Consider the following 22,643-nt stretch of genomic DNA (forward strand, 5'->3'; position numbering starts at 1 on the left):
CGGCATAGTGCGCTCTTTATGTTGTCTGACATGCTCTTTCTTCATTCTGGATAATTGTAGGTTTCTTCAAGGTTTGTTAGGTCTGGTGGAGATTCCGTGCAATTATTTCTTGTAATCTAAGGCTTCTAATGCCTCCAGCGGTAACTACACGGCAAACCCTTGATTTTGTAATCCTGATATAGCGCGAAAAGTGCATACATATTATGTGATATGAACATTGGGCTAAGGCTCATCTGAATTTAGACATACAGATTATATACACATCAATAGCCAAAGACATCGTATAGACATAATGGGCATAGTTATTTTATTATGTACAGAAGCCCCGATCAAAGACCATGTAGTATTGTGATATAATCGCTTAATTCAAGACACACAGGGGCTCTAAGTTGGATTCCGTACTTGTCCAATTTTTCTCGGTTTTCTTTCATACCCACGGATGTACATATGATGTACCTACAATGTATGTACGATGTAAAAACCCAGATATCATCCATATATAACGCGAAAACCATACATATTATGTGATATGAACATTGGGCTGAATTTAGACATCAGAATTACAAAATGTATGACCTGCCGTGTAATGGTGCAAACGTCTCCACAGAATACAGTTCTCATATTTGCACTTGCCTCGGAGTTATCAAATAGCAGCATCGCGTTATAAGGCGAAGTGCTCCTACAACGCCAGCGGGAAGTTGAAGGGTGACATCAGATCATAATATTGTCACGTACCCGGAAATATCTCCCTCTCAGTTGCACTGTTGGCACGGCAAGTAGAAACAATCCCATCACAATCCTGGCATGTGGTTAGAACTGGTTAGAATCTGTTCTGAGCTGCTCTGGTGTGTACATACGCTGCTTCAACACCAAATACCTGAATTCCACCAGATTTCGTCGCCCATGGGACTTGGAAGTATGCTACGCTGAAGCCTGTGAATAGACATGACGTGTGGTCAAAAGTAGAGAAGCAATGAGAGTGCCTACCACCGAGCGTGCGCGCCAGGTTGAGCAGAGCACTGATTTCACCCTGACGCTGCGGGAAGCAATCACTGCAATACGCATCTGAAACGAGTTAGCAACTTAACCAACATTCGCAATTGATAGCGCGGCTCACAAACGGCAACTGTATTCACCATGACCGCTACTTCTGCTATTCCCCACCCTAAAATCAATGCAGCTTTATTCAAATGCTGAATACCAGCTCCCAATGTCAAGAAGCCGCAGATGAACAGTGGCATTGCTGCATAACACGCCCTGCATGCCCTATCAGCAGCTGCTATGGGATAACCAACATGTTGCACCTACCATAATCGACTCTCAGCCTCAAATATACCCTTATTCTTCCGAACAGTGAAGTTCATAATTCGGTCGTTCAGGAATCGCCCGCCCAACTCTCCTAGAATCACCGCTAGCTAGCACGACATGAACACATTAGCATCTGCTGGTAACAGCAAGGCTCACGATCGGAGTCGCGTATGCACCAGCAACCCCAAATTGGCTGAATCCAAAACCGACTGGAGGAGGGGAGCCCATAAAAACAACATTCGTCACCTAGTATCCTTAATTATCAAAGAACGCTTGAGCAACAAAAAGCAGCTCACGTTGATACCAATTGAGAATCCGAAAACAAAAGTCTTGAATAAATACCAGTGAGGTTGAGACATTTCCAAGTACTTTATTTGCGAACTCACTTCAAAAAATACAACCAAGAAAAATTGAGGCCTCCATACAACGTTTAAACATGCCCACACAATGTCAGACCAGCGTGACCGATACTTGGCCATCTTATACCCCGTGATGCCAATCAGGGTCTCGAGTCGATATCGCATGCCTGGCAATATTCGTTGTTGGTCGGGATCCAGATGGCGGTCGTACATCCTAATCATAATGTAGCATTTTGTAAGATGAGTTGTGAAACATAAACTTACGTCTCTTCCATGAACAGACCGATTAGGAGTACAACGAAGGCGCTGTAGAGCGATCCAATCCCATAGGCCCATCGCCAGCTGTGCACGCATCAGCAACTGTTTATCTAGGGAAGGGTAGACTTGCCTCGTACGTGCTACGAGAAAGCCAAAAGCGAATGGCGATAAAAATGGGGATCTATACTAAGTAATGAGTTGTGTTAAATGCTGATGAACACATTAATAACATGCATGATGAATCCAAAGGTCCAAATATTCAACTTTCGAGCTTGTAGATGGAATGGAAATATGTCAGTGACAACATACAGGCCCTTGAATCAAGTTCAGGTGAAGGTACCATGGATGAGGACATGTAGGACGTACTGTGACCTGGGGACATGTCCTACTTATCCATGAGTATCATCGTTGTTAACTGAGAAACTTAGATCAGGTGCACACCCAAAAAATGCTGTCAAACAGCGCATTGCTGTCAAACGAAATACGTCGGCATTCAGGTTATTCACCGCATATGAAATATTACCTGTGAAGGTCGCCAGATCCGGTGAAAAGGTAGCGCCGACGAGGAAGGCGAGGGCAAAAACCTAAATACAGACTATGTGAATCCAGCACTACAAAATAATCGCAAAAAGATACGTACCTGTGTCCAAAATAGCACAGGAAGGCGACCGTAACGTCTTATGAGCATTACCCAAAAGATCCCGCCCCATCCTTGTGGGAGGAAGAATCAGTTAACTGTGGGATTTCATCTCTTGAATAACCGAAATTACCTAGCAGGAAAATGCTCCAGCTATTCTATTATTAAGGTTTCCCTTCACTAAAGAATGTAAAGCTGCGCACTTGGATGTGAGGTTGTTGATAACACCTGTTGTTGTGCTATATGTCTGTGCCAATCCAAAGATTGAAGCAATTCCTAGCGATGTCGTCAGACACTACAACAAGCATCGTAACGTGGACGCACCAATTCCTGAATCAAAATCGGGTATGCAGGCTGCCAGAGTGATAACAAGAAGGTGCAGTGCTTTACGCCAATCACTCCACTACTTCAAAAGTTAGTTCATCTCAGAGCAAAATAGCAAACAATTCTCACATTCTGTGGGTCATTCGGGTCGTCGGCAGGTTGTGGCCAGAGAATCGTAGAGCCGTCAGGGCTCAGTTTAAGCATCGAAGCCAGTGCCTCGCCAAACTCGATCTTCGCCTGCCTAAAGTTAAAAGTAGATGTGATCTTAGTCCTTAACTCGTCCAAGACTGCGACTGGGTCACATACTGAGGATCAATCACCAAACGACCGGCAGCCTGCTCGTAGTAAGAGGCGGGGTCGAATTTTTCTGCGACCTCGATGACAATCTTATCCGAGTGTTCTTCTAGCTGGGGCATCGTGGCTCAGAGTCAGGGAGGTGGGACTACGGATGCCACATGATAACCGCCCGAGGGGTTTATATCCTGTATATTGTAATCAAGGTTCACAATGCACATGCAAAGTTAAATGATTATTTTGGATATAAGTCCGGCGCAACACTAGGTCCCATGCATAATCCAAATGTTCTGGAGATAGCAAGGGTAAATTCCTGAATTGCCAGTTCAGCAAGGTGTTACCAAAGTGCTAATAGATTTACAGCTCCGAGGTCGATTCCACGTGACATAATTGTCTTGGCCTCTTCCAGACTTCCACCATCCCTGAAGAAATCATGGATGATACCGACTTCGTTGGTCTGTCTGCTCGTCTGCGCCGACGCATAGATGATGCATTCGATAGAGCTGCTGGAAACATCCCAAAGTCATCAAAGCCGCCTCGAAAGAAGCGTAAACTTGGCTCAGCTCAGTCTGGCGGATTCGCCGCTGTAGAAGATGTATCACCAGGAGGATTCTTGATAGAGGACGCTGGAGGGTTTCTACTTGATGGATACGAAGACCACACTCCGTCTCCGTCTCCAGACCCTATCTCCCTATCACTTTCATCTGTCCCAGCTGCACTTCAATTTCTTGGACTCCCTTCAGATGACGAAGAGGTTCTTTCTGTGTTTCGAAATGCTGCGTCAGGCTGGGGAGCAAGCTTGGAGGGATCGAGCGAAGTCAGCCGGAAGGACTGGCGATCTGTGTGTGCTGCCCTTCTAGAGGGAGAAGACAGGGAAGGGAGTGACGATGGCGGGCCTTCTGCTGCTCACTCCGAGATGATAGCACACAGTGACCAGGAGGACGATAGTGGCCCGGACAGTGATGAATATCGCATGTCCGTCGATGGGGACTCGAGTGAACCAGAAGCATCTGACGAGGAATATCAAGATGATAAGCCTGCCGCTGTTTCCGGATCGCGCAAACCCCAAAAGATATCCAAGTCATTGCCTACCGACGCGAGGCCTGATGCTAGTCAATTGAGCGCGAAACAAAAGGCTGAATGTCGGGAGGAGTTCGCAAGGTTCTTCCCTGATGTGCCTGATGCTGAGCTGGACCGTCAGAAAATCATGATCAAGGACGTTACGCGCGTTGCTAATCTACTTAAGGAGAAGATAAAGGCTGAGGAAGTAAGCATTCTCATTCTCTATCGGTGTCCCTTGTCGACAGAATTGCCCTTCAGATTATTGCAATGCTGGAGGCGTTCTCCACTTCACCAGATAAATCCATGAATCTTCAAGATTTTGAAAGAATGATGGTAGCGACAAAACTCATAAGGTATGGGCAATAGTAAACAAAGCCTAGTTACAAAGTTCTACAAGTGGATATCATCCGAGTGACAAATAATCTAAGGCCCTGCTGTGCCATAGTTTACAGGAGCAGCAGAACCTTGATTGAGAGCCTGGTAATGCCCGTTGCCAGTGTCTGTTACATCATAGTCTCAGCCGCAGTGCACAGAACGGCAAGCAAAAAACGTACAATGGAAACCCCCGTACCCATATTTCTCTTCAGCCTGCATCTTCTTGTAGATGAGCCAAAATGCGTGCTATGATAAGGAACTACAAGTCAGAGTCTGTCTCTTCAAGTAGACGACTGGCCAACGCACAATATGTCCGGGGAAATATCCCAAGCTATGCCGGTGATCAGCCTGTGTCATGATTACGGTAATCATGGGAAGCTCACATAGTCAAACATATGTTAATGAGCAAATCACAGCTACAGCCGGTAATAAAAGCAGCGGCTGCTGGCGGAAAGATGATAGCAACCTGTTTAGTGACTCAGTTCCATGTGCTTAAGCAAATTTTGTAGGTACGAACAAGGATCAAAAGGACGTCAGAGGCTTTGACCATGGCGCGCAAGTGAGAGGTTATACTGACGGCAGTTAGCAAGTGGGGTAGGCTTATTATATGGATGCGAAGCGCAGCCGCGGCTGCGGCCAGAACGCGAGGACCCCAGCCCCACAGTGTGACCTCACTGGGTTCTAAATAGCAACAGTGACTTTTGGACCAAAATGTAAGCTCTTTATACCACAAATCTGAGGACAGTGTCCATTAAGAGCGAGTTCTGCGAATGCTCTATCCAGAGAGCCCAATGATCATTTAGTTTATAGACGGGATAGCTCGTGTACTAATAGAACGATAACTGCAGGAAAACGAACAACATTGTATGAAAGCCAGCCAGGGAAATGTGAAGGACGAATGAACCATGATACGATATGCGAGGATGATACTGCCGTGAAGAAAACGTTATTACTGTGTAAGGATGCATATGAAGCAAAATGTTAGCGATGGAGAACACGAGGATACAAACTAACCACATAAAGAACATAACAAAGAGGTAAAAATCAAGAGGATCACCTGTCCACGAACGCACTGAAATGTGCACACGAGTAAGGGTATCAACTTCGTTCTAGAATGCTTTTTAAAGAGTCACTGAACGCAATTTCAGCGATCAAGTGCTTTCCGATGCTACTGGTCGTCGTTCTGGCGCCCATGAGCCTTCTGCTTCTTCGCCAATGACAAAGACAATGTCTTCGTCGTCGTCATCCTCCCCATATGTATCACCTTCTTCTTCTATTTCACCATCCTGAACCTGAGCATAAGCGACCTGATCGTCCTGAGGCTCTATTGCCTCAGATTCGATCGGATGGCACACAATGCTCCTTGGAGCATTGGGCAAGATGAACTGTTTCCACTGCTCCCTGGCCATCCGAACATATTCACCCTTGACCTCAATCAAGCTAGACAGGTCGAGCACATCGCGCACGAGATTGACATCTGTGGTAAGCTTTTTTACTCTGTTGAATGAAGCGATCAGTGAAATGGGTATCCATCCCTGATCATCCATCTGTGTAACATGGCGGTACTTGTCAGAAACATAAGATTCCCATCGACTATTAAACTCACCCGCTGCCGGAGGAAGAAGTCCTGTGCCATGTTCTGAGAGCTCAGATAATATTCCAACTGGCTAAGAAGACATGACCGTGTCGTGTCCAAAGGCAACGGCAATGCCAACTGTGGCAAAGGGATAGGAGGTGCGCCATTCACAGGTATGGTGACTGGAACGGGGTGGTATAATTCGTAATCGGGAGGTGTATAAGATGGTATCTGGACGTAACCGTTCATATAACCAGCACCAGGTAGCGGCAAGGGGTTAAACTGTGGAGGTGGCGTGAGAGAAGATATGGAAGATCGTTGTTGGTGATGGTAACCCCCACGACCAGGATGTCGCCCTTGGTAGCGACCACCAAATCCTCGGGCTCTTCGACCACCATAAGCGCCCCGTTCGTGCGGCCCATACGAACCAGCCCAAGAGCCTCGACGGGGTCGCCCACGTCCGGACTCTTTGACTTGGTCCCACAGTTCTCGCTCTTCATGTGCCTCCTGCCACGTGTGCTGGGTGTGGATATCCTGTACTCCAAGCTGTACTTCCTGTTCCTTCTGCAGCTGTATCTGTGCCTGCTCCTTCTGCCACTCGACCTGTCGTTGCCGCTCCCGAACCTCCTTGGCGCGGCGAATGACGTCGGTGGCGTTATCTGTGCCACTCACGTCGCCGAATCCATATCCATAGTCCTTGACTTCCCAGACGTCGCTCGTCGTAGAACCGTCCTCAGACTTCATCGTTGAAGGTCCATTCTGAGTTTCACTAATTGGCGACGTGACAGGTTTCTCACTACTAGAGGGCTGCACCACGGATGTTGCGGCGGGCGGGTGTTGGTCAGCGACTGGTTGCGCAGGTTCAACGGGTGGAGGTGAGTGCTCAGATGACGTGCTCCGCGAATCCTCCAGTGGACTAGCCTCGTTCGGCCTGTCAAACTTCACTGTCGTTCCAAACACCCACTTCTTACCAGGTGCTGAAACATCTTCCCCGACAGTAGTATTCGGTTGTTCGTCAACCACCTTACACCCTTCCTCGGGTGCACCATCGACTGCCTTCGCATTGTCTGTAGCATCCGCTACGGGACTCGCAGAAGGCCTTGAAAGACTCTTGGTCGAATGTTTTTTATGTCCTTGACGAGGTGGCACTGGTTCGCCAGGTGGAAAACCAATATAAAAGCCAGAGAACTGTTCCGCCATTCGCTCAATGGATTTCTTGGATTTCTTGCCTTCTTTCATTGTAGCCTCCTTTGCGTTCGGCGTCTGATGGATGCGATCATGAGTCAGGTCGATACTCCCGAAGACCATATTTCGTGAAATAATAGCAGGAGGCAAATGTGAATCCTGCGAGCTTTCATACGAACGCTCACTCTGCGTCAAACGGGGTTTTGGTAATGGCTCCGTTGTGTCTGGAAACGGTGGATTGAAGAATGATAGATGCATCGGCGGAGGTACAATATATTCGTCCTGCAGTAATGGGGTGGAAAAACCCGGAACGGGGCGAGGGTGGATTGGGGAAACGAATCCATCCCACGGAATGCGCGAATGACAGTACCCGCATGTCGTCGTGTATGGAGGATATACAGGGTATGGCGGGGTACCAGCTCCAGAGGGAGGGCGTGAGCCCGCGTACGTAGGAGAGGTGTGTCCTGAAACGGAACTTGCGTAGTACGGATGTCGAATGGCCGAAAGTAGCGGCGACAGCCGTGCAGAATGCAGTGGTGCGTCAATAGTGGGTGGTATGGGCGGAGATCTGAAATAATGCGATGCAAAATCGGGAGGATGAGAAAAGGTGTGATGATGGTATGTAGTCCTCTCTGGGACCCTTGAATTCATGCGCGGTGGATTATAGGGAGCCTTCGGAGCCTCATGACGAAGGTCATATACTACAGTCAATTCGTCGTCCGGCAGTCGCCTTCCTCGGACTTGTAACCGAGGACTCGAAGCCGAACTCCCAGCTCGACTTTCTACTCGGGAATAGGGCGCCGAGTGCGAACCTGTAGAGTTCCCCTCGAACACGCTTCTGCTGTTCAGCCGAAACATTTGAACTGAATCACTTTGATGTCGGGTGGAATCAATGCTATCTGCCGAACATAAATGTGACGAGCACCGTCATACAATCAGCATGGTCTGAACAAATCGAAAAAACCATAGAATCGTAAAAGTAGGGTTTAAAAAGGCCGAAGGGCAAGGAGTCGATAAGGCAAATAACGTACTCTTTCTGGATAGATCAGCTGAATTTGAGGAACTATATGCACCCGCGTGACTTTCCGAACTTCGCGGCTTCTCGCCACCGTCATTTCCGCCAAGGTCAATAGAAGGAGGTTTCGCGACATCTTGCCAATTGTCAGTGTCATTAACTAGACGGATGGACTTGGAAGACGAGTGTCGAGAAAGGTGTGAAGGCATGCGCACGATAAAAGGATCATGGTCATTATCGTCTCCATTGAGCGACATCGTCTGTGATGGACTCGAACGAGATGTGGAAGTCGATGGCACAGGGGAAGTACCCATGCCAGTGGGTCTTAGCCTGTGAGGGACTGAAGGCGTTCCGACAGAAGATGTGACTATTGCCCGAGGTTGGCGATGAGGTTGGTGTACGTGTAGATGTGCAAGCGCCATCTGCTCTTTCAAACGTTCGGTCCATACGTTCACAACAGGCGCCGCCTTTGGTACAGTATTGGCATTCAGATGCACATAGTTCGTTAGTCCGTTGTGGTCCTCTACGATGTTCTGCGAAGATGTTTCGGTAGGGAGTTCTGGAAAATCAGAAGCGCCGGCCTGAGATCCGCCTATCGCTTCGATCGAACTAAGCAATTTGGGTAATTGGGACGTGGCATTCGAAGGTGGTGAAGAAGAGGAAGATATCCCAGACGCGCCAGAGACGGTTGGGAAGTCTCCAAGAGAGTTCCGAACAGCGTTAGAACGAGGAGAGTGAGCCTTTTTTACACTTTCAGCATAAGAAACTGGAAGGTTTGTCAATGGTGCAGGTGCTGACGAAACCATCTGCTTGCTTGCAAACGTTCCTGAAGTGACTGACGCGAAATCGATGATTTACAGTCAACTAATTGACTAGCTGCGGAAGTCAATGGTTGTTCGAGAGATGCTTGGCCTTTGGGAATGGTAAGAGATGGGGGCTAAAACAGGTTGGTCGTGTTTGATGTAAACTAGGGATATGGAAAGTAGTAGGGGGAGGCGATTTCGAAGGGGTTCAAGCACGCGCTTGTCTACATAATAATTTGACAATGGCCCCTACACCCATACCGGCACTTCCCGTTCAATGGCGTCGGCTATAACCGAGCCTCGACTGAACCGCCGATCGAACCTGAGGCTACGCATCTGAATCCTGATTCGTCCCATCAATCACGATCATCTTTTACATATTATGCTTCTTGTCCAGACATTGATAATCCGTTAATCTCTCTCAACCTCCTCACCATATCCGCCTCATTACCATCACGGCCGCCACATCTTGGACAGCTGATGCTTTTCTATCCTGTAATTGTATTACGCCCACCGTACGCATAGGCTCCTGTACTCGAATTCGCAAACTTCGGGTCGGATCTTTACGTCCCAGTCTTCTAATCAGCAAATCAACTGTGTTTAGCACAGAAAATAAATCTCTGTCAAGGACTTTCTTGTTCCAGACGATGGTGGCAATCTGTATGTATTGCCGACACAACTAGAATGGTTTCTCTATTATTGCAATCGCCTTTGGAATGTTAGGATAAATATACTGCGCACAAGGAAAGCCTTACCAGAGAGGAACGGCCCGTGGACGCTTGGTTGGACAACCAGTTGCCAATATTGTCTGGCTGCCGCTCGCACGAACAACTATCCGTTCATTCTTGGCGGATGCAAATAACACCCTCGCGCGTGCACGCCTCACTCACACAGTGCTTCTGAAGATGTACAAGCAGCATCCTCGAATGGATAGCCGTTGCCTCATAGTCCTCTTGCCACTACCTACGAATGGCGGATGTGGAACATTCGAGTTTCAAACGGATGTTCGCAGTCGCCTACCTTCGTCTACCTACGTCTATCCAGGGATTCCAGGCTGCTGGGCTTGGTATCCAGAGTCACTCCAAGCACCATCGGTTTCCATCAGCTCTTCCACTGAAGGTTCGTATGAGATATAGTAAACGCGGATCTGCACGGTTGTGAGCAACGAGCATCATATCCGCAGTACACATGATGATTACTTGCCTTGGGGTTGCCGTTCTAAGCTACATCTGCGACAAACGATATTAGCTTGTGGAGCCCGACAGCTCCACGCCATCGAGCGTGTCTTAGTGATAGAGGCCGGATAGCCGGCAGGAATTGATCTCGCTTGACATATTATATACCCAGCTGTTACCTGCTGTTACTTGTGTCTTTCAGCCAGTTTGCTATGTTCGGCGAAAGGGGCCATTTGGAAGACAGGACGCTCTGAATCAAACACACCACGAAAACACCACGGTGCCTGAGGGGAATCGTACAACTGTTGGAGTACGGGATACTGTGGACAGTTCGAGGAGGTTAGCAAAGTTTAGCTCTGCCCCAAATCACCGAATAGCCTAGGTTGTATGTCCCATCTGTATCGCTGTGACACGAGCAACATGGAACAATTGACAGAAGATGTCATCAAAGTACAGACCTAGACTTAAGGACAACTGATTTTCGGTGCAAACCTTCCACAAAATCTCCGTCAAGATTCAGAGGCGATTCCTAGGCGTAACGATGACTAGGCGTGTTAACGGTCACACACCCCATAGGTGCGAATGTGTACGTCAGGTTTCGAGCCGACGTAATTAGTCCACATATATTAGTCACTGTGGTGTTTGGGCGCGTGATCCAGAAACTCGGAGCCTCATCTGACGAGCACAAGGCGTTTGAGAGGTCGTATCTCTTCGTGTCCGATAACCAACGTGTGCAGTCGCGAGGCACGAGACCGTATTGCAAGCCTGCACTGATTTCTTGGTGTGAGAGCTGAAAGATCTGGATTTCAAATCATATACTCCCCGTGAAATCTGAGTGCAAATGTACCGGCGTTACATACCTTGACAACTTACTTGTGAAGTAGAAGGGTATTAAGGCTATGGATAAATGGATGCATCAATAAGGCTTGCTGTCATCGATACTCTAGTAAGGGGGCTAGTGACAGGCGGTGACCTTGGTTGCTCCGTTTAATAAAAGGTACTAGGACGATTTGACTTGTGGCAGTCATGGTCATGTGTATCGTTTGAAAATGTGTTCCGTGAGAGAGCACTGCTAGCTATAGCAGTGAAGAAGAAATTCTTCCGTAGGTTTGGGAAACTCAAATGCCTTAGGCCTTAGGCCTTAATAGCCAGGCGATTAGAATGACAACTTGCATGAGCTTCGAGCGCTAAGCACTTGATCATAGCTTAGCTTGATTATTAAATCTTGATTGCACGAGACTAGTGTCACATCCCGTCATTCATGCGCTTCCACTTACTTCCTACTATTCGTACTTGAGCCGATCTGCACTTAGTGTCAATTACCGTGCTGCAAGATACAAAGGCAATAAATGTTTAGGGCCACATACACTTATGGCCCAACCATCTTCGGAAACCTCTTCGTCTTACATCCAGTGCGCCTCCCACCCCTCCGCAACATGTCCCACAAGCCCATCCGAACCTTGCTTAACGCCAACGAGGAGTGGGCACAGAGCGTAATAAAGGACACACCCGATTTTTTTGCTCGGTCAGCCATTGGCCAGAAGCCCAAGGTATACCCATCGCTCTGTTTTTTGCCACGTCTTTCAAAGTTCATTTCAGATCCTTTGGATTGGCTGCTCTGACTCGCGAGTACCGGAATCAATCATCACAGCATCTAAGCCTGGCGATATCTTCGTGCACAGAAACGTTGCCAAGTACGTATAAACAAAAAAAATCAAAATACGTGTTATACTGATAACCCGTCCCTACAGCCAATTCCACCTCCATGACGACAGCGCGCTCTCAGTTCTCACATTTGCTATCAAAGAAATCGGCGTTGAACACGGCGAGTTTCTTACTACTCTCATGATGAGGTCGATCCTTCCTCTAACGTCTATACGCCTTCAACAGTCGTTCTCGTCGGTCACACCAACTGCGGAGGTGCCATGGCTTGCGTAGAAGCAGCCAAAGACCCAGCCGCTAACCCTGGCCCGTCCACCCCACTCACGCGCTGGCTGAGCCCTCTCACTGCACTCGTTCGATCCCTCGACCTTTCCGCGTGCTCTGCGAGTGAGGCGCTGAACAAGGTCGTCGAAGCCAATATCATCAAGCAGGTCGACAATATCTGCAAGTCGGAGCCTATTACCACTGCGTGGGCAGACCCGGATGCGAAGAAAGTTACTGTGTATGGATGGATGTACGACCTCGCTGAGGGACGTATCAAGGAGCTCGTTGTTCGGGACGCATCAAGGAGATCGTCGTTTGGGACGCTCAAGCGTAACAAGGCCAGATTATGAATTATTCGTCTTTGATACCAGCACAATCCCCAAGGTTGTGCGCCAAATTCATGGTTTTCGATGCATTCTTTGCTAGATTTTCTGAAAAATAGCTCTACGTGTCGAAGGTGTTTCTGGGATTATGCAGGTCTCTTCCGGGTCCTCCCACACTGCAGGCAAGTAATATTTAAAACCATTTTGTTTTCTGAATCGCGGAGCGCTCAGCGCTCAATGATGCTAAAGTATCGTGATCCAATTAAGATTACATGCGATGGCCAAAACTTGCTTAGAGCAGTGCCAGTGTGGCACTAAGATTGGATCTGGATGTGGCAGTGGAAATGATGGCCGCGCTCAACTTGGGTATTGCATTGGACAGATCGGCACCGAGGCGATCCCCGAAAGTCTCACTGCTAAGGCAAGTCCAACGTTACGTAGTCCGACGCTCAAAATTGGTGGGCAGAAGCTGACACCAATATCGCTTAGCTAGCCGATATCTGCGCAAATCATCATCCTCATGTGCATCTCGATTGCATAGATACGCTACACTATGTAAGACAGGGCACGTTGAGGCCCATATGGCTTGCCCTGCCCCAATCCCACAGTGCACTACAAGAAGCCAAGACTTTTAAGTATAGGCGATCTCCAGCAATGACCCCGCAAGGAGCCAGCCTTTTTGTCAACCTCGACAAAGAGCGTTGAGACTCTTCCATAATTAACATCCAACCCACAAGGACGTTGAAGGTCCCGTCTCCTCTTAACTAGCGAGGGCACGTTGAGGCCATCATGCAGCAGTCGATACGTTTAGTACCTATTGAAGGGGTTGGTCAATGTACGACGACAGAGTGCATTTGTCTAACCTGTAGTGCGAAGCTTTGTATGGGCCTTGGACAGGGATGTCAAGGTAACTGGATTGCTCGGGACTGAGCTCAGTCAACTTGACGTTGAGCTGAGCAAGGTGAGCACGAGCGACCTCCTCATCCAGCTCCTTGGGCAGCATGTGAACACCGAGGGGGAATTTCTCTGGGGTGGTCCAAAGAGCAATCTGGGCCAACACCTGGTTTGCGAATGAGCAGGACATGACGAAGGACGGGTGGCCGGTGGCACAACTGGTAATTCACCATAGGTTAATTACGAACTAGAAAATTAAACATGGAATAACCAACCCCAAGTTTACGAGACGACCCTCAGCGAGGAGGATGATGTGACGGCCAGAAGGCATTGTGAAGCGGTCAACTTGAGGCTTTACATTGACAGCCTGCTTGGCGGTGGCCTTCAACCATGCAACATCGATCTCGACATCGAAGTGACCAATGCTATCCAAGAGTGAGTTCTCATCATCATCAAGGTAATGGATGTTGTACGCACTTGCACACGATAGCATCCTCGGGCATGACCAAGAAGTGCTTGGCAGTGATGATATCACGGTTACCAGTGGTAGTGACGAAGAGATTTGAACGCGGAGCAGCATCCTCCATGGTTGTTACCTCATAACCAGCCATCGCAGCTTGCAGCGCGTTGATGGGGTCAATTTCCGTGACGAGAACGCGTGCACCGTATGTGCGCAGAGATTCGGCACACTAAAACGATCAACCATCAATGAAAGCTCGGCGACAACGAAGAAAATACTACTCACTCCCTTGCCGACATCACCGTAACCGGCGACGACAGCGACCTTGCCGGCAAGCATGACATCAGTGGCACGCTTGATACCATCGACAAGGGATTCCCGACATCCATAGTAGTTGTCGAACTTGGACTTCGTGACGGAGTCGTTCACGTTGATGGCTGGGACCTTCAGTCTGCCTTCACGGAAAGCCTTGTACAGGTGGTGGACACCCGTAGTAGTCTCCTCAGAAAGACCCTTGATGTCTTTATTCCGACAAAGTCAGAGGTATGTTGTCACATAGATCAACACAAAAATCCTTACTCTTCAAGTATTGGGGGTATTTTTCGTGGACAAGGGTGGTAAGATCACCACCATCGTCAAGAATCATGTTCAATGGCTTGCCGCCAGGGAAGGCAGCAAGACTCTGTTCAATACACCATTGGTACTCCTCCTCAGTCTCGCCCTTCCAAGCGAAAACAGGGACTCCAGTTGCAGCGATACTATAAAGTCGTGATTAGGATACCGATATCATGGAACAAGATATACTTACGCAGCGGCAGCATGGTCCTGGGTCGAGAAAATATTCTACCAATGGAAGTGAGTGTCTCGCGATGATCACGTAACCATGGACACCTACACAAGACGACCAGGTGACTTCAGCACCGAGAGCAGTCAATGTCTCGATCAAGACGGCGGTTTGAATGGTCCTGCAGAGTATAAGGACTTTCCGCAGCAATTAATCGTCGTTCGAACTCACATATGCAAGCATCCAGCAACACGAGCGCCAGAAAGAGGTTTAGAAGGTCCGTACTAAAAGAAGAGGATCAAAAAAAAATTCGTTAACGATCTCGCACAAAGTACCTTTGATCTCATGAACATCAATCCTGGCATTTCATGCTAAAAGACGCGAAATCGGTTGACAAACGATCGCGAAAAGCAAGGGAAAACTTATACCTCAGCGATCTCGATCTCCTTGCGACCGAACGCTGCGAGAGAGACATCTACAGGAATACTCGTTCGGATCGATCAACGTGAGCCAAAATGATCATCATACCTGCTACTTTGAAGACCATGTTAGGGTATTTCTGAGGAGATGATATGAACGATGATGGGAGAAAGAAAATGAGTGAAACAAGATAAGAAATCGACTTTTTATCTCGAAAACCGTGCACGTGCGCTAATCAAGGAGTTTCCATACAAGGTGCGTGGGAGTTCATCGTTCCAGTCTTGACAAAGTCCCACTCTACCCGACGCGTCCTTCAAATCTTCTCTCACAGTTTCTGGAGTTCATGCACATGGCCTTCCATGAAGAATCTGATAAGGTGACGGAGACTCAGAGAAAGAAGTGTCGACTAATGGAAATAGGTATGATAAATGCCCTACAGAGTCATCCTTCTTGAATAACTAGCGACGTGTGTCTTCAAGTGCAATATACATGTGAACCAGAAGAGCTCCCTAGTGGAGAAGTTCGTCCTCGATGCTTTCCTATCCCTCGCATCTTTAGGATGTTCGTGTGAACAATACGCCTCAGGAAGTTGACATGATGTTGACGTGGCTATATTTTCAGATGCCCTGACCGACCGGCCGTGGAACTCACGAAACTTATCAAGATCGACCTCAAGACAGGAGAGATTGAAATGCCGGACGAGTCAAGGTTTGTTATCGGATGATGCATCGTGGCCATCTATTTAGTCCATCCAATACAGTTCCCTTCTTCCAAAGGGCAAGCACTGGCGAGACATACGTCGATACGACCTTGAAGCCGAAGCTGGACCGAGTGATTGATCGATTTCAAGTCTTTGAAACCACGCAGGACCTAATCCACGGGGTTTCATACGATCCCCCACGGAGGCTCCACCCCCAAGACTCAACACCTTGCGATTCATTTCTAGCATATGTCGCTGACTTCGGGACTGCAGTTCTCCGAATGGGTTGACTTTTTGCATTCAGTATTATATGAATTCCAGCTGCGGCTATAATTGATTTACTGCCAGCAGCCTCATTTTTGCTTCTATGGATACCTCAGGTCATCAATATTAATGTTTCCCATGTTTCAGTTTCTGGTGTGTATTATTGTCCATCATCGTTTCTGTTCACTCTTAGCCACACTCCGACTAACCGGCCATAATAGTTGGTGATACGTTACAGCATATAAACGTATAGGTCACAAATTCTGCATGTAATATTGGCACTGCCTGTGGAGCTTTTCATGGCATTGTTGGTAGTAATAATACCTTAGATTTTTTCCCTTCCCAAGTTATAAACAAGTGATCCAGTCAATGTCCTTTAATTGTGTAAACTGTAGTTGGACGACAAACGCGTGCCATTCAATTGTTCCAAACGTCAAACCAATGTTCGAAGATCGGGGTCGACTCGGCGGGGTTGCCGGTCTGATGCAGTCCATGGCATCGTGTGATCTACACGACACAGCTGAATCTGGTTGTATTGTTCTGGTCCTCCAAGAGAGCTTGTCCGCACTGTCGGATGTTGAGTACATAAATCCAAGGTCACACAGCGTCGGTTGTGTTGATTGGACTTTCAAGTTCAGGAATCAGGACAGTTTTATACCGCTTTCCCAGTTAGCAATCACCATTGCCACCATCGACTACTTCCGCGCATATAGTTTATAAATAAATTCCACCTCAAACCTACCATCTGCTAGGACGATGCAGAACTCCCGCGATCTATGCAGCGGGCAGTGTCACCGTAATTCATTAATTTGTAGATGATCATATGCCGTGACCTTCAGCTGGTCCGGTGTTTATAACTGGCCGCCATCAAAAAATGTTTGACAAAGCGCTTAGCCTAGCAATGGTAGTCTTCGGAGGTGTGATCAATGCTCCCGTACAGCCCGTCGCAGGTGTTGTGCTTCAAGTCGCCAAGACATGTCATGCTGTGAGTTTATGGTCGTATCACACATTGCTTCACAACTGCTAACAATTCCGTCGGGATACTCATCCTGAGGTCTTTAATCGTTCCCTTGTCCTGGAGGCTCTGTCCGTTGCTTAACTTACTGAGGCTCTACTCCTCCTCCAATCTTTGCCTTGCCAGCTAAAGGTCGCGTGATCAACACTGCCTAGCCCTTGTAGATATGTTCCATACATTTAATCGGTTCGAAGGCGTCCAGGGTGGTCATCCCGTGGATATCAAGTGCGAGGCTATAGAAGACACGCCATTGAACCGGCGTTCCCCTTCAAATTCTACCTGCACCTTCTCGAAATACTCAAAATTGCACTGTTCCGTCCTCGCCTGTTGCCCTCCGGCGTCATTCTTCTCCTAGTGCTCCCTCAAGACGAACACACTTTCAATCCTCAAGTCTTCGACAGGCTCACTCAAAAAGGGATTCTCGCAAAGTGTCTGATCGCCGCGCGATCATGTCCCATCCTTTTTCTTCGAGGGGAACGCCTAGTCGGATGCTATACTCTCAATCGGACGCCCCTGGGCGGAGGTCTGCGGACAGTGGGCAACGCGTCATGCAGTCACCGCCTTACGCACTGCCAAGCGCTTTTGTCCAGGTGAGTCCCCTCTCTCCAACCTCACTGCCATATTCACAGAACGTACTTCTCGCTCTCGTAGTCTCATGGAAGCATGGATATAGGCCCACAAGCGTCCGGTTCCAGCTTGGCGCCGACATCAAGCCTGTCTGGTGCCGTTGGGGATATGAATATTCCCCCGCACTTATGGAATGCTGCAACCAGACCTCCTTACTCAAATGCACCGACATCTTGGGTGCCCGGTGCTCACAGTATGCCCAATATTCCGCCAAACATGCAATCCCATATTCATTCTACCGTCCCTTACAATACCACACCTACCACGGATCTTAATACTGCACCACACCATAACCATCCATCAGCCACACCAAGGTCCCCGCCATTTACGCACGCCTACTCAAGTCAAATGTCATTCCAACAAGACCGTTCTCCTCAAAACTCTCCTGCCATGATGCTGGGCCGCCCAGGATCTCGGATGTCATTTGATCAGACTCGCCGCCCTTCACAGGATGCCCCAGAAGAAGAAAACAAATTCCTTCGAAAGAGGGTGAAAGACCTTGAGCTAGCTAATGAGAAAGGCCGTCAGCGTATCAGGGAGCTTGAAGCAGAATTAGCTGACCGCAGCATCGCTGGCCCTTCAATCAGACACACTGAGCCGTCCATGAGTACAGTGTCTAGTAGAATGCCCACTCCTCCGGCTGTGCAGGCATCCTGGAAAGCTCGGACAGACGCTCGCGTACGGCTTTTCTGTTCGTTGAATCGTGCTGGAAACGCGTTATGCTCCTGGCACGATTCGCGTCGGGAGCGTCGGATACACCCACCCCGTATGGCTCCTCCTGGCTATTTAAACTGTGGTTGCACACATGAAGAGGCGCTTTTTGAAGAAAGTTTGTCTCGTCATGATGTTGGCAGCTACCATCCTGGAGAGGCCGTCCGTATGGACCCTGCCCTTCGTAACCCTCTCCTCAAATTACTGCAGGAGCGATATGCATACAGGGATGGTGACTTCGAAAGAGATCCGGCTACGGGGAATTGGAAAGAGGGTGAGGGAAGCGCCTCATGGGAGCAGAAGCTGCTCGCAGGTGCTTCTAACTCTAGGAAAAGAGGCGACGATCGTCGGTAAGCCTTGGTCATTGTAAATATTTAAGTTATCTACATCTTCCCGCATTACTGTGCGACGACTTTTCTTTTAGATTGCATACTGTATTGCATTTTCTTGCGTCTCGCCTTTCAGTCTTGTCTACAATTGCTGATTTGGCATGCTCATTCATTGACACTCATACACATAATTATGGTCTTATATATCGAATGCTGTACCCGTAGACAACTTATAATTATGTAGATTACATTGACTCGAGACTGTATTAGAATTGACAGATAATTCATCACGTATTGTTTCACGATTGATATTGAAGTTGGTCTTTCCCTACTAGTTACACCAGAGTAGTAGAAGGACAGTTGGAACAAAGACTCTGAACCGAGAGCAGTACTAGGATCATCATGAATCACCACGAAAGCAGTCTGCAAGATTTATCAATGAATCAATGACTGTGCATTGTGCTGCAAATGATCGTCAACTAGTACATACATACTCATGTGCTCCATTAATGCTACTCACTGTCCAATGTCCATCATGATTGCTTACCGTACACTAGCTATGTTGCTTCTTTTGGACTTAGATCAGATTTAATTAATATCAGCATGCGGATGCATTTAAATCTCCAACTGTACAGCCTAGGTACTAATTCGAGTTTCACCGACGATCAGCGCGCGAGCGCACAGCCAGCCATTTAGTAGTTTTCCGGTGCAGATCGTGCCTGCATGCACTGTACGCACTATATTTTGCCATGTGCACACCTCAGCCTGCACCATGAGGGCAGCACCGGCTTTGTTTAAACTTTCAAACTTCAATGGGCATAAGCATCTAAATTATTTATATATGTACTTAATTCACTGGCAGAGCTGTGCTCCCTTTTGTCAAGAACATCAAGCAGAATGCTCGAGTGACTCTGAGATTGGATATGATGCATCTGATGTCTATGACAGATTGTGTGCTCCTTGGGTGAAGCGCTGACTAAGCCCTCTGCCTTCAATACTCAGGATACCAAGGCTTTACAAGCTTGTCTTTCGCCTCTACTCCCTCGGGAGCCCTCAATTGCAAGCAAGGCCAACATTTTTGTTACTCGCAAAAAATTATATACCAGCATACCGATGGCAAAGGCTTCCAAGCTGATGACATTCACATTCCTCGTCAGGTGCTGCATCGCCTGGTCATGGTCGCGTCAATCTCCGGATCAACTACGAATCAGTTCAATCTGTCAAGCATGATACTCAAGCCTTTTCATCTCAGATGCACGGTAGTTTTTGTGGCTCTTTTATTATCGTATGTATAATGCTCTCTTCCCCAGCTGAGCTATCCCACGAAGAGATCGACCTGATTTCTAAACACACTGGTGATCACGATCTTTGGCATTCAATGGGGGACATGAATCTCACAATTTGCAGGTGCATTTGATGGATATATGCGTAAAAATGACTGCTTTCAAGAGGCCGCAAGGCACGCCCAAGGTCGTTGCGAGGTATCTCATATGAGCGAGGACGAACGCATACAAGGTTTTCTCTGTCTGATGTGCACGATTTGAGACCTTCCTTATATTTTTAGTCGCTATCAGGCTCACTCTCTGTGAACTTGCTACAGCCCGCCACCATACACCACCTCTCGAGTGTTCTCCATTTATTAACAATGTCGGACCACACATTTCACATCATGCAGTAGGTGATTGTGTCGAGTACGTCACTGTTGACAAGGTTTAGGCGGATGCTCATTTATACCTAGTGCACTCTCTCGGAGCGCTCAATTTTGGTCTAGCTATTCTGGGTACCTGCGAGAAATCCGTGAGGCTGCATCACTTCTTAGCTGTTTTGTTAATAGTCGCGATCAGCCCAGCTGTGCTTTGCGTTTCGTCGATGGATGGAAATTGGTGCGTTCCAGCGGAGACGGTAGCTATTTCTCTCACGTTTCACCCCTTAGACACCGCAAAAGATATCTATAGAAACATAACGTTGGAGAAACTTGCTCTGATTCGATTTTTCCTCGAACAGCAGGAGGGATTCACAGCTGCGCATCAGAACTGGGAGCAATCATCTACAGTTAGTGGAATTCTCTAATGGGCACAACTGCGCAGCTGATTATTTCTCACAGGACCTACGCGATCTCATCAGTGTGTTGAAGTCGACTAGCGGTAATATACGCGATGTTGCAGATGTGGCGTCCACTTCCATCATTCAAAATGCGCAATCAGTAGGTGGCCTTCTGATCTCTTAGCCACGTTTTTAGGAAGCACTTGCAGCTGTTCACAAAGATGGAAACCACTTTATCAGTCATCAACCAGCGCGGCTTTGACGATCATATTCGTTCATTGGACAAGGTAACCTATCTCCAGCTTATCAATGAAAAAGCTAACATTCCCAGGTTGATCGGAGGATTGATGACCTGACATTAAGCGTATTGTTCTCGTTCTCTGGGCTTTCAAAGCGTTCCTGAAGGAATGCACAGCATTCAAAATCCATGTCATCGCTACTATCACTTGTCGAATCGCGTTTAACCGCTGAAATTGAAGCAATCGCATCTTTGATGTTAGAGCAGAGTTTTCAATCTCGGGCAGTCGCGGTGCGGTCGTCTGAATACTTTCCCTAACATTCTTCTAATCGAGTTCTCAGGATCAAGTTCAGCAAAAATGGTCCGCGCTTGACGCAACTTTCATTGCTATGCAAAATGTGACCAGGTTTCTTCCATTTTGGTCGCAAGTTGACAACATCTGTAATTTAGTCCTTCCACGACCTGCAGAGTGTGATCACAGGGCTTACATTCTCTTTGGATTCCTCTCTTTCCCAAGTCGTGCATGTGCAAGAGATCCAGCGAGAGGTCGCAGAGTCTGTTTCACTTCTTGATAACAGAATTTCCCAGCTCACGGAGGTGACCCACCGTGAACTTGAAACAATCAATCAGACAGCCCTTGCTCTCATTGATACCTTTCAGCGCAAGTCAAAACACGAATCTTGGCTAATTAACCTGCAGTGGCTTTTACGTTTTGTCGAACCCAGTTTGTGTTGCTATCAACTGCGCTCTTTTTTTCTGACATCCCAATGTTAGCGTCATTGCTCGGCTTCAAGACTTTTCAAGCCGCGACCAGTCTCTTGGTATTCCTCTGGCGTCTTCTGGAAGTGGTACTATCACTTCTTATGGTAACTCAAGGCTTGAAATTTTTATTTTATCTTTCTGATGTGACTATCGTAGACTAGCGTCGCAGTTTCTAGCATCAGAAGTCAACTGTTACCCAAGTTCCGCAGTTCAAAACAGGTACAGCCGCAAGAAAGTTCATGGCGTCTCGACTCTCAAGTGGAGGAGAATGTGTCACCTGTGTCGAATGTCAGGCATCTGCAACGGAATGACTGTTTGGACCCGCGGATCATTCGGCGACTTACTGGACCTCGCGTATCTCGCATACCCGATAGGATCTGTCGTCGAGCCACCCCTTATTGAAAATCGTTGCAATTCTCTTTTAACCTTTTCTGTCTTTGTATACTCTTTGCGTTAATTCAGAAAACAAAATGGTTTCCATGCGTCCCTGAGGTTAAGGATGTTGCGGGAAACCTCCCTCAAGGGTGTGAACTTTCGCAGATGCTAGTTGATGGGTCGCCCAATTGATTTCATGTCTGTTCTGTTAAGCTAGTTTTATTTTACTTGGCAGTAGTCCCAACGAGTCACACTGGTCGTGCGTGTGAGGCCTAAGGCTGGACCTGATACACTCGACCAGCAAAGCTGAAGCTGGCTTTCATCTTTGATACGTGTATGGTAAAATAAATAAATAAAATTATTTACCATGCCCCTCTGTGTCAATATTTGTCATTGATGTT

General features: G+C 47.7%; 8 protein-coding genes across 8 annotated transcripts; 5 read left to right on the forward strand and 3 right to left on the reverse strand.

The window, feature by feature from the left end:
• Positions 1-405: 405 nt before the first annotated feature.
• Positions 406-3,436, reverse strand: DFJ58DRAFT_811576 (major facilitator superfamily domain-containing protein). The gene is made up of 21 exons (XM_041391494.1): positions 3,193-3,436; positions 3,016-3,127; positions 2,887-2,965; positions 2,766-2,838; positions 2,696-2,715; positions 2,566-2,636; positions 2,449-2,509; positions 2,367-2,394; positions 2,292-2,310; positions 2,160-2,239; positions 2,056-2,106; positions 1,932-2,009; positions 1,695-1,881; positions 1,605-1,637; positions 1,465-1,554; positions 1,309-1,415; positions 1,118-1,257; positions 988-1,065; positions 858-933; positions 736-799; positions 406-679 (listed from the first exon to the last, which is right to left on the reverse strand). The coding sequence occupies exons 1-21, from the start codon at positions 3,300-3,302 to the stop codon at positions 662-664; spliced, it is 1,575 nt and encodes a 524-aa protein (XP_041238748.1). The 5' UTR covers positions 3,303-3,436; the 3' UTR covers positions 406-661.
• A 177-nt stretch (positions 3,437-3,613) lies between these two features.
• On the forward strand, positions 3,614-4,976 carry DFJ58DRAFT_845594 (uncharacterized protein; the record flags this gene model as incomplete). Its single annotated transcript, XM_041393172.1, has 3 exons — positions 3,614-4,447; positions 4,501-4,595; positions 4,874-4,976. 3 exons carry the CDS (start codon positions 3,614-3,616, stop codon positions 4,974-4,976), a joined length of 1,032 nt encoding a protein of 343 aa, XP_041238749.1.
• A 792-nt stretch (positions 4,977-5,768) lies between these two features.
• On the reverse strand, positions 5,769-6,442 carry DFJ58DRAFT_667562 (uncharacterized protein; the record flags this gene model as incomplete). The annotated part of the gene is made up of 2 exons (XM_041382631.1): positions 5,769-6,164; positions 6,224-6,442. The coding sequence occupies 2 exons, from the start codon at positions 6,440-6,442 to the stop codon at positions 5,769-5,771; spliced, it is 615 nt and encodes a 204-aa protein (XP_041238750.1).
• Positions 6,443-11,528: 5,086 nt separating this feature from the next.
• Positions 11,529-13,102, forward strand: DFJ58DRAFT_811591 (carbonic anhydrase). The gene is made up of 4 exons (XM_041391495.1): positions 11,529-11,921; positions 11,971-12,065; positions 12,123-12,196; positions 12,262-13,102. Exons 1-4 carry the CDS (start codon positions 11,721-11,723, stop codon positions 12,645-12,647), a joined length of 756 nt encoding a protein of 251 aa, XP_041238751.1. The 5' UTR covers positions 11,529-11,720; the 3' UTR covers positions 12,648-13,102.
• DFJ58DRAFT_689483 (Adenosylhomocysteinase) lies at positions 13,103-15,355 on the reverse strand. Its single transcript, XM_041383367.1, has 12 exons — positions 15,287-15,355; positions 15,187-15,233; positions 15,094-15,129; positions 14,990-15,042; positions 14,870-14,939; positions 14,783-14,817; positions 14,554-14,732; positions 14,260-14,495; positions 13,992-14,203; positions 13,790-13,939; positions 13,484-13,732; positions 13,103-13,434 (listed from the first exon to the last, which is right to left on the reverse strand). Exons 1-12 carry the CDS (start codon positions 15,303-15,305, stop codon positions 13,428-13,430), a joined length of 1,293 nt encoding a protein of 430 aa, XP_041238752.1. The 5' UTR covers positions 15,306-15,355; the 3' UTR covers positions 13,103-13,427.
• Positions 15,356-15,467: 112 nt separating this feature from the next.
• On the forward strand, positions 15,468-15,959 carry DFJ58DRAFT_811595 (uncharacterized protein). The gene is made up of 3 exons (XM_041391496.1): positions 15,468-15,597; positions 15,658-15,739; positions 15,800-15,959. Exons 1-3 carry the CDS (start codon positions 15,522-15,524, stop codon positions 15,900-15,902), a joined length of 261 nt encoding a protein of 86 aa, XP_041238753.1. The 5' UTR covers positions 15,468-15,521; the 3' UTR covers positions 15,903-15,959.
• A 1,465-nt stretch (positions 15,960-17,424) lies between these two features.
• On the forward strand, positions 17,425-18,936 carry DFJ58DRAFT_102685 (uncharacterized protein). The gene is made up of 2 exons (XM_041378608.1): positions 17,425-17,747; positions 17,809-18,936. The coding sequence occupies exons 1-2, from the start codon at positions 17,607-17,609 to the stop codon at positions 18,847-18,849; spliced, it is 1,182 nt and encodes a 393-aa protein (XP_041238754.1). The 5' UTR covers positions 17,425-17,606; the 3' UTR covers positions 18,850-18,936.
• Positions 18,937-19,711: 775 nt separating this feature from the next.
• On the forward strand, positions 19,712-22,353 carry DFJ58DRAFT_708692 (uncharacterized protein). The gene is made up of 14 exons (XM_041383793.1): positions 19,712-20,179; positions 20,232-20,339; positions 20,389-20,515; positions 20,563-20,621; positions 20,669-20,707; positions 20,758-20,876; positions 20,929-21,027; positions 21,077-21,154; positions 21,199-21,231; positions 21,283-21,396; positions 21,447-21,503; positions 21,556-21,829; positions 21,880-21,971; positions 22,024-22,353. The coding sequence occupies exons 1-14, from the start codon at positions 20,077-20,079 to the stop codon at positions 22,267-22,269; spliced, it is 1,548 nt and encodes a 515-aa protein (XP_041238755.1). The 5' UTR covers positions 19,712-20,076; the 3' UTR covers positions 22,270-22,353.
• The last annotated feature ends 290 nt before the right edge of the window (positions 22,354-22,643 follow it).

This window comes from Suillus subalutaceus (assembly GCF_016647625.1).
Source record: "Suillus subalutaceus strain FC151 chromosome Unknown DFJ58scaffold_142, whole genome shotgun sequence".
NCBI lineage: Eukaryota > Fungi > Basidiomycota > Agaricomycetes > Boletales > Suillaceae > Suillus > Suillus subalutaceus.